This window comes from Sceloporus occidentalis, unplaced genomic scaffold, assembly GCF_023333645.1.
Source record: "Sceloporus occidentalis isolate IW3139 unplaced genomic scaffold, rSceOcc1.0.p SCAF_1, whole genome shotgun sequence".
Lineage (NCBI taxonomy): Eukaryota > Metazoa > Chordata > Lepidosauria > Squamata > Phrynosomatidae > Sceloporus > Sceloporus occidentalis.
In genome coordinates, this window is record NW_028316981.1 from 232618373 (window position 1) to 232632194 (window position 13822).

Sequence of the window (13822 nt, forward strand, 5' to 3'; positions counted from 1 at the left end):
CCTAACCTATTGTTCCTGAAAGGTCACTGATCACTCAAAAACGTGCTGTCTCCGGATATGAGATATGAAATATAGGAACCCCAAAATACAGCACAGGCTATGCAAGGTGTGCTAACCATGACTTTCAATGAAACACTGCCCAATACACTTAATTTAATCCCAAAGATAAACTGCCATTCCTGCAGATAAAACACAGGTAAGTAGCTGATCAAAATATAGGCTATATTGTTTAAGATGAAAACTATATTACATTTGTTTAGAAGAAAGACTCTAGAAATAAAACAATTCTTGCATCCTGAGAATACTATCTGCACACAGAATATGACTGCTGAAATTAAAAATTGCTGAACCTTTACTGAATGCTTCAAAAATGCTAATATGTTATTAAAAGCTATTATTATTGTAAATAAAAATTCTCTAGTTAAGCAAAGGACTTAAACTCCTACCAATATTCTTACACCCTTTGTCTCACCTTATAAAATCATAGAATCATAGAGTTGGAAGAGACCACAAGGACCATCCAGTCCAATCAACTCCCTACCATGCAGGAATTCACAATCAAAAAATCCCTGACATATGTCCATCCAGCTTCTGTTTAAAGACCTCTAAAGAAGGACACTCCATCACTATCTGAGGGAGTGTGTTCCACTGTCAAATAGCTCTTACATCCCCAAGTTCCTCCTACTTTTTATTGGAATCTCTGTTCCTGTAGCTTGCATCCATTGTTCCATGTCCCATTCTCTGGAACAGCAGAAAACAAGCTTGCTCCATCCTCAATGTGACACCCCTTCAAATACTTGAACAGGGCTATCATATCGCCTCTTAACCATCTCTTGACCAGGCTCCTTAAGTCTCTCATAAGGCATGCTTTCCAGACCCTCCACCATTTTGGTCACCCTCCTCCGAACATGCTCCAGCTTGTCAACATTCTTTTTGAATTGTGGTGCCCAGAACTGGACACAGTATTCCAGATGAAGCCTGACCAAATCAGAATAGAGTGGCACCATTACCTCCCTAGACACTATACAGTGGGCCCTCCCCATACACGGAGGGAAACCGTGTATGCTCAAACCTCATTTGTTTTAATGCGGGAGCAACTTTTGTATGCGGCGCAGCATGCGCCATTATATTCCTGGTGGCTTAAACGTCCACGTAAGGTTAAAGCTGCGTGTGGCACACCCATGTATGGTGCAGGCACACTGTACTTCTATTAATGCAGCCTTGAATCAAACTGGCCTTTTTAGCTGGTGCATCATACTGTTGACTCACATTCAACTTGTGGTCTTCTAGGACTCCTAGGCCTGTTACAGACAGGCCAAAATAAAGCTGCTTCGAGTCACTTTGGAGGTATGGTATTTCAATGATGCATGCGTCCTAAGAGTCCAAAAGCCGCACCAAAGGCACACTCCAGTTCTAAAGACTGGAGTGCAGCTTTGGTGCGGCTTTTGGACTCTTAGGACGCATGCATCATTGAAATACAATTCCTCCAAAGTGACTCAAAGCAGCTTTATTTTGGCCTGTCTGTAACAGGCCCTAGATCCTTTTCACATGTAATCTTGTTACGCCAGGTGAGCCCTATCCAATATCTATGCCTTCCTCCTTAATGTGCAAAAGCAGCCAGAGAGCTTTCAGACATGGCTGCATTATCCAAGCAACCCAGCTGCTCTTGCATACTCAATACAGAAAGAGCAGCCTCTACTCTTTCCGTATGGCTGCTCCTTCTTTGTCAGGTGCTCAAGTGTAGCCAAAACATGCAGAGATGAACCATATGCAGGTGCTCTTCACCAGGTGCTCATGTGTAGCCAGAACATGCACAGATGAACCACGAGAGCCCTGCATCTAATCAGTGGCTAAGAGAACAGAGCCATGCCTGAATATCCTCTGGATTCTTTTGCACTCTGGGCTCAATATAATACAGGGGGAAGTAGGTGATACTTCTTTGTGCAACTTCAGTCAAAGCACATATGGCAGCATAAGCAAGGGACATTCCACCAGACATGCTGAAACCAATGGATTCTTTCTCTGCCTATACTGTTCTTACCTAGGTATACCTTTTAAGAACTCCTATGTTTGCTTTACACCCTCTTTCTTCCCCATCTGCACTACCTTTTGTCTTGTATTGCTTGAGTCTAAATCCTGTTGTTAATTCCATCTACAATGGACCCACTATATAAAGACTAAAAGATGGGAAATGAAGAAGAAAAAAAAGCTAATTGAGTCATCATTAAATAAACCCTTGTATACATTTAATTGATTCAAAGGTCTGCTGTAGTTGGGAGTAACAACATTCAGGCAACCAATGAGCACGGACTGACTTGTTTTTAATGTTTCTCCATAAACTACAGTGGGAACGTTTTTGGCTAAAGACTGGGATAAAAATGTTTTAAACACATAAATAAACCACAGTAGAATATCTTAATTCCAAAGCTTTCATTATGACTCAATAATGACTCCACTCTAATCAAGGAATATGTTGACTCTTACAGATCTCATTAAAGAAATGGTATAGCAGTTCCTTATTTTTAAAAAAAGGCCAATGAAAAAGGCTTATGATAGTATTGGTAGTACAATGATATACAAAGAATGAAGTCTAATCTGTAGAAGAGGCATCCTTATGTGTATAGACTGCATTTACTATAGTTACTAATATGTGTTTGTTATCTGTATTTTAAAAACTTTTCAGGTTGTTTAGCTGCTGCTGTGGTGCCTTGCATGATTGCAGTGCACCCACTAGGAGTGTATCTTATCTATGCCTATTAGCAAATTTAAAGGCATGGAACCTTACTACTTTTGGCCTTTGCTGTAGCAAAATACATTTTCCTATTTCACCCTTCTGGGAAATGTTCTCTGAGTAAGTGGGGCATTTAATAAAATGGCTTGCATACAGATGCATGCAGGCAATTTCAGTTAAAAACTTACATGAAGATAGCAGCCAAGAGCTGTACCTTCTGCTACATTTGATGCATTGGAGGAAAGAACTTGATACTGAAAATCTAGTCTACAAATGTAAGCAACCTCGTATTCTAAAGATCTAAATTAATATATTCTTTATTAAGTAGCTTAAAATAACTACAAAACTATTTCCTTCAATTTTATGCCTGATCAATACAATATGAAAGAAGCAGGGGGGGGGGGGGAAGAGGGAAGACTGAATCTTACGTGCTTTTAAATCTTCCTCACTCTTATTCAAAAAGAAGTTTAAAACAATAGATTAGCACATCTATTGTTGTTGTTGTTTTTATTAGTAGTAGTAGTAGTACTTCTTATTGTTGTTGTTGTTGTTATTTGAAATGCCTAAAACTTGTTAAACACTGTACAAAGATTTTAAAAAGCAAGACAACCAAATAAGACAGCCTTTGTCCACAGCCTTCCATCTAACCAACATGATGCAAGAGTAAGGGGTGGGGGGAAAAGAAAAAAGCTAACTAATTCATCAGTTATCAATTATACAATTCCTGGTTTAAGCGAATATGAAAGGTGTGTACCAGTAACTTTTGGTAGAAGAATGTTAGCAGAATAGCTCCACAAGATATTAAGTGACATACAAGATATTTGAATTTATGGAGAAATAAATATGTCTGTGGGGATCTAAATACCCAACAAGCACCAGATCCTGTCTGACATTAGAAACTAAGCAGGGTCAGCCCTGGTTAGTACTTACATGAGAGATTGTCAAGGAATACCAGGTGCTGTAGGCTATATTTCAGAGAAGAGAATGGCAAAACTGTCTTTGAGTTTTCCCTGCCTATGAAATTGATGGGGCCTCCATAAGGCAACCTGAAGGTCCTAATCAGAGTAGGCGGGATGTAAATAAAAGTTATTATTATTATAGTTATTATTAAGATACATAAATACACAAATATGCCTGAACTTCAAACATAGTGGTACAGTGGACCCTTGTTATACGCTGGGGTTTGGTTCCAAGATCCCCCGTGTATAACAAAATCCGTGTATAAGAAGGGCCAACTGTACATGCTTCCTGATTTAAACCTTGTTATCTGATTGTAATATAGTTAACTAGCTATATTGGCCTTGATAGATAAGCAACAATGAAAATTTACCAGTGAAAAAATGGTAAAAAGAGAAACAGCAAAATGACCATGACACATACAACGTATTTTGTATATCTTAATACAACAGATTTTGCTAACAATACTAGGCATATGTTTTTGACTAGCATAAAAATGCAGAAAGTAGCATTCAATAGTGGCAAATAACAGAATATGGTGCAAATGTGCTGGTTTGCACATGCTGTCTCAGTTTTGTATAGGAGAAAGCACAAAAACCTGCTGGGCTGGGCAAAGCCCTTAGGGGAAAAAATCTTTCATTAACAAAGAACTATTCAGTTCATCTTTCTTTGCAGAAATCAATAATTTGTAATGGGTTGAGAAGAGGAAGAGGCATGAGGGATTATATTACAAACTTACACTGGATAATGGAGCACACCAAAGAATTTCAAAAGAAAAATTGCCTGTGTTTTATAGATTATAGCAAAGCCTTTGACTTGGTAGATTTTGAAAACATGGATCACTCTTAAAGAAATGAGTGTACCACAATATTTCATTATTTTAATGCATAACCTTTACTTGGGAGAAGAGGCCACTGTTAAGACAAAATACAGAGAAACGGAATGGTTTCCAGTTCGCAAGGGGTTCAAGCCAGGCTGCATTTTATTACCCGATCTGTTTAACATGTATGCTGAACATATGATATGCAAAGATGGATTAGACTTTGACGAAGGAAGGCATGAAAATTGGAGAAAGGAACATCAACAATTCAAGATATACAGATGACATTATACTACTAATAGAATGTAACAAAGACTTGGAACCATTGCTCAAAAACGTCAAGGAAGAAAGTGCAGCTTAATGTTACAGCTGAACGTTAAAAATACAAAAATAATGACAACAGATGATCTGTGCAACTTTCAAGTAGATAATGAAGACATTGAGTGAAATATTTCCTATACTTTGGCTTATTAATTAATCATAATGAGGACTGCAGTGAAGAACTCAGAAGAAAACTAGGACTTGGAACGGCAGCTATGAAGGAACTAGACCAGATCCTGAAGTGTGAAGATATATAATAGAACGCCAAAGTTGGGCTGGTCCATGCCATTGTATTTCCAATTTCTATGTATGATTATGAAAGCTGGACAGTGAAGAAATCTGATAGGAACAAAATCAACATTTGAAAGGTGGTGCTGGAGGAGAGTTCTGCAGACACCCAAGACTGTGAGAAAAGACAAATAAATGAGTCCTACAGCAAATCAGGCCTGAGCTCTCCCTAAAAGCTAAGGTGACTGAGACTCTCATACTTTGGACATAGAAGACACGACTCATTTGGAAATACAATAATGCTTGGCAAGATAAATGGCAGTTGGAAAATAAGATGACCTTATTACAGGTGGATAGACTTAATCAAGAAAGCTACAGTTCTGAGTCTGCAAGTCCTGAGCAGTGCTATTAATGTTAGGGTGACTTGGAGGTCTCTCATTCATAGGGTTTGCCATAAGTCAAAGTCAACCTGATGGCTTTTAACAATTTGTTAAAAGACAGCTGCTATATTATGATATTTCCAAGGATACAAGAGACAACTTCATTAGTAAAGAAAACAGCTTATCTATGAAATACTGTGCTTGGGGAAAAACTGCTGATATTACTAAACTATTGAAAGAAAAGTTTGTTTTGATTGTGCAGCTTTTTAGGAATAAAAACTGTCTTTATTTGTCTTTACTTTATGTAGCTTAAAGATTTCACAACTTTATTATGTTCTCCTCCCATGCACACACAAATGTACAAAAACACAAACACACCAGATAGCAGATGCTTGAACAGTACCAAATTAGAGAGACATCAAGTTAGATCCAGCAAAATAATGTTCTCGTGTTCTTATAAGTAGATCTTACTCAAAATAGTTAGAAGACAACCAAATTTAAGAAACTGCACCAGATTCCACAAAATCAAACAACAGATTTCTATTAAAATTACTTTTGAAACAGAGGAAAATGAGAAAAGAAGTATACTCTAGTCTATTCTGTGCCATAGTCTGCTACTGAAAGAAAAATGTCAAACATCCATTGGATATGTCAAAGTAGCTTTTTGGACCAGAGGCATTCCATTAACACTGAGTTCCTCTGCTACAGATTTTACTTTTTCACTTTACACATTTTGGATATTCATAAATTATAATACTATATTATATCAGAATTATTGCATTTATTTTAGCTGGAATTTTGTTTTAAAACTGGAAGTCCCTTAGTATAATAACTTAATATACTGTGGAAACTATTTTGTCTCCATTAGGTTGTCTACATTGTTTTTACTTTCAGTAACACAACTCAAATATTTCATGTATTGTATATGGTTTCTCATGAGGAAATAATTATACTTTGCATTTTCTCCCCTTCCGTTGCTTCATTTCTAGACAGAATATATTTTATCCATCCTTACTGAATACATGAAAATCCCTAATGTGAATAAATATGAGGTCTAGATTCTAAATTTAGAATTTATTTCGCTAATAGCTCACAACATTCATGCAAATATATCTTTATGCAAGGCTACCATCTAGTGGCTGGAGAAAAAAATTGACCAGTGCAAGCAATGCTTTTCAGGTTTAGCTATTCTCCCTTTTAAAAAACTGAAGTTTATCTCATCACTTAATACTACATTTACTTGTAAGTTATATCTCTTTTCTGTTCCTTCCCCAATCTCCTTTGGGCTTTGATCTTATATACCTGGGTGGGAATTATGCGACCTGATGTTATTGGCCCACATCTCCCAGGTTTCTTCACCATTGGCTACACTGGCTAAGGCTGTTGGGGTTGCAGTCCTACAACATAGAGAAGGCTGTACAATACGTTCTACATAATATAATACATACTTCTGAACAAATATACCCAGATGGCATTCTCAGTATCACTCCCCTCTACTTTAATATTTTCCAACACTTCCCTCACCTATTCATTCTTTCACTGCTAATCTTATTTTCCTATCAGATTTGTTGCTATACTTTATTCTGCCACTTTGCTCTGATAGTAGCAGAGCTTGGAAAACTCCCAAACTGTTTTCATAAGAATGGCCAGAAGAGGCAACCACAGTTCCACCATGCCTGGCCCCAGAGGCAGATAAAAGGCCTTCTTTCCATTCCAACTGCCATCTCCCTAGCCTTGGAGCAAGAGAAGAACCAACAGTATCTGCTGGACTTGATTCTCTACCCCATTACCATTCCCTTCTCCTTTTATATCATGTCTTTTTAGATTCTAAGCCCATGGGCAGGGAGCTGTGAAATTAATGATCTGTAAACTGTTCTGAGAGCCTTTGTGGCTGAGGAATGGTGTACAAATAAATAAAATAAAAACTAAAACTCATTTATGTTTGGGACACTTCATGCTTCTTGGGCAACATAATCTACTGATCATTACTGAGACATAGAGCAAAACATAAAATATGCTGCAGCTCTCTCAATATACAATACAGAATATACGAAGGTGGTTGTAGCCCCAGTAATTCCCCAGATGCATTAGAATTTCAAGCATTTACTGTAATTCAGATATTTCTAAAAGAAGCTTTTTTTTTTCTTTTACCATGGTTTGAAAATTTTCAGCACAACTGTAGTAAAAGTACAAACATGTTGGGAACATAGTATGAAAGCATATAAAGTGCACATGGACACAAAATAAACAATAAAAATAAAATAAAACAAAATAAAATGGACAACACTCAAACTATTCTTCTCCAAAATGAAAAATGATGTAATATTAGATAATTAAGAATATATCAAAATATAGCACATACTTCATGATATATGCTTCCATTAATATCTGCTCCATAGATTGGTGCCACAAAAGTTAAATTCTTCCAGTATTTACGCTCTAGGTCTTCATAATCTAAATGTCTTGGAGTACAGTACCTGCAAGGGGAGAAGGAAAAGTCACAGTAACTGCCAAAGATCAAGATTTATTAATTAGTTATCTCGAAGTTACAAGCCATCAACATTTATCTAAATAGTTTGTATATCTTGTATAATTGCCAATTGATACACACTTTCAGGAACAACTTTCTACAAGAACAAAGCCAACACTCCAAGACAATACATCTATTTTTATTTATTTTTGCATATTCCACTATTTCAATGCATTGGCATCACTCAGTGTGGCTTACAAACTGTTATTTTAATTTAAAATGGCAACATAAAAATATAAAAAAGCTCAGTAGATAAAGGTATTTGTTCTGGAAGAAGACAACTTTAGCTGGTTAGAGATGAAATAGTTGTCGGGCAGGAGAAACTAACAGAATAAGGCATCCCAAAATTTAGGCACACGTGCCAAGAAGGCTATTTCTCATCTGGCCAACTATGTCTTAGCCATGGATGAAACTCTAAGAAAGGTCTAACAAATGTTATAGGAGGAGATAGTCCTTTGACTATCCTAGATTCAGGATATTTATGATTTCCAGATACGCTAAGAGGCTTGGCATTTTTCTTCCCCTGCAGTACACTATACAAACTCAGAAATGAAAAAAATTACAAGTCCTCCAAATTCAGCTACATGAAAATGAACTTAGGGTTAAAGCATAGTAAAATGTATCTATGTCATTTCGTAATGAATGTGCATGTATCATTCATTCATTCATTCATTCATTCATTTATTTAATATCCCACTTTTTTCTCCCAGCACAGGATTCATATCTTCTGTGCCTATAGGAAACTTTTACACCATTTTCTGTTATCTAGGCAGTTAACTAGCTAGGGCAGTAGCAGTAATGGTGGGTGATTCTAGTGGAGGATCTTTTCAGAGACAACAGTTGTGACACCACAGCTAATGCATGTTAGCATAAAGGAAGGCAATAGTGAACCTCCTTGTGAGAACCCCTCACCAAGAAAACCCAAGAATGAGACAATCCAACATGCAACTAAAGATAGGGACAGCACCGAAACAGAGAGCTAAAAGGGCAGAATAGAGGGCAAGTACAAATAGATAGGTGGTCAGGGGCACAACAGGACTCAATAAGACTACAAGTTATGCAGCAGACATGTTTGAACAGAAGGTCTGAAGTTGTGCTACACACATTATAGGTACGTGGAACAGTAATAGCTAGTCATAGTAAAAAAGGGGAAATACAATGTATAGACATAGCAACATTAGGGGGGAGAAAGCTAAAATGGACAGGAATGGTACATTTTGAGTTGGATAATTACACAGTGTTCTACTCAGGAAATGAAAAGGGGAGAAAGAATGGAGTAGCATTAAAAGTGAGGAAAGAACCAGCAAATCAGTCAAAAATGTCATATCAAATCTGACCAAATCATGTCAATAAGGCTTCAGAGAAAACCTATAAACATCACCATAACACTAGTACATGTGCCAACTACAGAGGCAGAGGAGGAAGAAACTGAGTCTGCAATGGAGTCCAGGAAGAAACTGATAACACACCAAAACGGGATTTCATGACTGGAATGACAAAGTAGGAAGCAAAGCAGAATAAAAAATAATAGGGAAATTTTTGGTTCAAGAAACAAAGCAGGAGACCAACTGATAGATTTGTTCATCGCAAATATCTTTTTCAAAGAACCAGAGAGGAAACTGCATATATGGACATCACTGGATGGTTGACACAATAACCAAATAGATTATATAATAGAGAGCAAAAGATGAAGACGTGCCATTCTTGCAACAAAACTAAGACCAGGCGCAGAATGCAGCACAGATCATGAATTACTAATATCCAAAATTAGAATAAAGCTGAATAAGAACACTAAATCAATCACCATATCAAAATATGATCTGAAGAACATTCCAACTGAATTTAAAGAATATGTAAAAAACAGATTAGCAGTATTAAATCTATTTGACCAGTAATGAGAGGAATTATGGACAGAAGCCAATGACATAGTCAAAGAGGAATGCAGAAAAATGATACCAGTAGCCGAGAGAGAGAGAGAGAGAGAAGAAACAATGGATGACAGACTAAATGCTTCAAGAACTTAAAGAAAGATGAAAAGCAAAGTAAAAGGCAACAGGAACACAATCAGAATTATGAATGCAACTGTCCATAGTGCACAAGGATAAAAACAACTGCATCAACAACCAATGCATCAAAATAGAAGCCAACAACAAAAAAGGAAGAACAAGGGACCTCCTCCACAAGATCCAGGAATTCAAAAAGAAATTTAAACCAAGGATGGAGATGCTCTACACTCAGAAGAGGAATATAATACATGACCATGATGAAATAAAAAATGATGGAAGTTCCAAATGATGGAACTGTTATATTTATGAAAAGTATAATTTGCATAGCTTTTAATGTGTATTGTTTTTAAATATGTTGCTAGCTGCCTTTAGGCCCATTATTAAAAGAAAGGGGCAAAATAAATAGAGGAGGAGGAGAAGACAAAGATGAAGAAGCATGGAATGATTATACCTACTTGTCACTGTTAGCAAGGTGCCGAAACTCCTTCACAGTCATTGGCTTTTTCTGAATATTATACTGAGTGAAGAGACCTGACTGACCAGTAACAATCTGTTGAATTGGAGCAGGAATCATCAGACTATCAATGTCATCATAACTTCTTCTTGGCTTCCACTCCTTAGGAGGAATCACCTAGAAGTTTATAAAAAGAGATATTAGTAGCAGCAAAAGAAAATTAGAGTATCACTGGCCTGGAACAGACAGGCAAAAGAGGCGCCTTCCACATGGTTTGGGAATGTGGCGGTTAGATAACGCATGCCCCCACCAGGGCCATTTAAAGTGGAAGCCACACCAGGGCCATTTAAAGTGGCCAAATCCAGCTACAAAGGGAGCAGATTCTATCAGCGCCTTGCCATGGCCCATTTGGCACTGTGGCAGCGACCGGTCTCGGGATCACAGCAACTGGTTACCGCAGTCCCACAGCAATTGGGGCAGGAGTGGCTTTTACCCCATCTGCTCAAGCCCTGAATGAAATTTCACATAAGCAAACCCAGCAAGATAGCCTGAAAGAATCAATGTTTATATAAGATCAGCAAATGTGATACTCAATGGCAAGACTTAGAATTATGAGGATTTTTAGGTGTGTTCAGTGGGATTTTTGGTTTTGACTTTGAGAAGAGTAATGCAGTTTCCACAGGAGCCAATGCCTTTAGTACTACTCTTCCCTATTTTAAATACTGTGCTTTTAACATGAACAGTGACTGTCTTATTAGACAGGTGGAACTATCTCAATTAAGCAAACATTTAGTATAACCTTTTCAGTGGGCACTCTTTTTATTATCTCTTTTAAACTGGTATTTTAAGTGTCACATCTATCTCTGAAAACATTTTTAAAATAGCAAGGTATCAGTTAAATAGCTGTGGTACTCCTCCAATTTATATATCAGTCTTTTAAAAGGTAGAAACCATCCTTCCTAGTTACCATTATTTTAATAAGACAAAGGGTATAGACAGGAAATGTTGGATTCTCCTCCCTGATCATTGTAGAAAATTTGCATTAGATAGAGTATTATATCCCAATGATTTTTAATCTACATTTTTAATCTTCTCACAACCACCCTCCAAAATAAGATTGAGGAGGAACACAAAGAAGGATTCTCTCAGTTGTGATGCCCTGGTTTTGAAATGATCTCTCTAAGAAATGATGCCTTGGGTCTGTATGTTAGATTGTTTTCAACACCAGGCCAAGAACATACTGTTCATCCAGGGTTTTGGAGACCTTTTAGACCTAGTGACATGAGTTTAACTGCTGTACATGATGTGTCTTCCAGCTTTTGTAGCCTAGGATGCATTTTTTGGATCTTATGCTGATATAGGTCTGCTAGATATATTATCTGTACTGTTTTGTTTTGTTGTTTGCAGTTTCACTGGAATTCAGTGGGAGTATTTGGATGGCACAAGAAGTTGGTGACTGACTGCTCCCACTGTGGGCAGAATTGTTTAAACATACCATAGACTTCCATCTGCTGTTTGTTTATTCTGAAAGTCATTCTGGTTTGTGTCTCCTTGGACAAGTAAGTTATAAACTATGGTTTATTCTTGCGTTATGTCTGTGACTTGTCTAGGGACAGCCAGAGTGCCTGTTTTACACCTCATAAGAAATACAAAACTAAGAAATGATAGTGAACACTTCTCTGCAGGTTAGCATCTCTTTGTTTCTGTTTATTTCTCATGCTAAATTCAGTATGAAAACTTACAAAGAGATCTGCTTCACTGATAATTCTGCTTATACATAACTTTTCGATGTAGGGTCGGAAAGAAAGAATACTAAGAGGTGAGTTTCATGTGGAAATTTGTTCATTTCTCCTTGTATACTTTGTAATAGTCTTTTCATTGATCATCTGAGGCCAATTTCCCTTTGTGCTTTTTGTTAGATGCATTGTTTGTTTAAATTAAAATAAAAAGAAATTTAAAACAACAGAACAAATTAAGCAAACCACAGACAGAAGTCCTATGGTTTGTTTAGCTTGCCCCAGTTTCAGTGGGAACAACAGGACAGCATAAACCAACACTTTGCCTTCTTCCTGAAGGTTTCACGAGAGCTCCAGCTTGTAGGTCTAAACTATATTGTTGGTCCTAACTAAAGCAGACCTCCTGAATCAATAGTAAAAGTTATGAAAGTTGTGTTGATTTGATGGATCTACTTTAGTTTGGCCTAACAGGTCTACCTCAACTATTCTGACATAAACACTAACAAAATGTAACTAAACTCTGAGATTTCCCAAGATCTATGGCTCCTCACACAAGATGTAGGCAATAGTCATTCCCAGCATACATGCTGTAAGTTGTACACTTACAGCTCTCTAGTGGTCCAATTGTTTTGTCTCTTCAGATAAGCCTTTTGCAACTAGCATGATGATGATATGCAATGCTATTTATCTGTAGGGCTGACAGTTATAAAAAGTCCTCAGATTTCTGGGCTAAAACCTGAGTTTTCAGCAGAGCTCCTGATTACTATAATTAAACATTATGCATGAAGTACTAGCCACAGTTGCTCACCATTTGTCATAGAGAAAAAAGGAGAACATATTTTCTTTTTTTAAGGGTTGTCTTCTTTTAGGGGTGAAATCTTGGCTAAAAGGCTATTTCCAGATCAGGATGAAATGAGGGCATTATTCCTCTCACTAATGTAAGGTGGGGGAAATAAATAACATTTAATCTATCTTTATCCTATTTGCTTCTAACAAATAGTTGGAGGCAGAGGAGAGAAGAGGGTGAGGTCTGGTGCTACAACAACAGGAAGGAGGAAGCTAAGAAAGAGCATAAAACCCTCTGGAAAATTTTTACAAGTTGCAGCAACAAATTATTTAAGCCTTTGTAGAAGCTGTAGAAAGCTGCTGCTCTACTAGTTGAGCTGAATATTTGCTTAAAGTCCTTTCCTCTTGTTTGCTGCTGAGCCCACTAACACTAAAGAATTTATAACCTCGGCCTTGTTCCCACTACATTTAAATCGGGATTGGGATCCAGTTTAAAGGGGCATGCTTTCTGCCCTTTTTTGCCCATTTAACCCGTGTCAAAAAGATGCTGGGTTGTTGCAGTGTTTTGGGGCTGAATTGATTTATTTTCAAATAATTCGATTCAGCCCAGGTGGGAACCAGACGGATTCGAATCGGATTCAAATCCGCCCTGGTTCCCACTGGCAGCCCAGCCTGGCCCATCTCTGGCCTCTCCTGGCCCCAAAATCCCTGGTCCAGCCTCCTTACCGGCTTCTTTGGCCGCTGACCAACTTCCCTGCACCTTTTTTAAAATTTCCTGCGGCCGGGGAGGCCGGAAGGAGGTCACAGAGAAGCCGGAAACCTTGCAACCTCCTTCCCGACATTCCCCTGGCTTCTCTGCGACCTCCTTCTGGC

General features: G+C 37.7%; 1 protein-coding gene across 3 annotated transcripts in view; it reads right to left on the reverse strand.

The window, feature by feature from the left end:
- Positions 1-13822, reverse strand: part of KDM4C (lysine demethylase 4C) — a 284733-nt gene that overhangs the window by 251662 nt on the left and 19249 nt on the right. For all 3 annotated transcript variants that reach the window (XM_089489843.1, XM_089489834.1, XM_089489853.1), the window contains exons 4-5: positions 10429-10604; positions 7800-7914 (exon numbers count right to left, since the gene is read on the reverse strand). In XM_089489843.1, coding sequence (XP_089345969.1) covers positions 7800-7914; positions 10429-10604 — 291 coding nt within the window. The remainder of the gene's footprint in view (positions 1-7799; positions 7915-10428; positions 10605-13822) is intronic.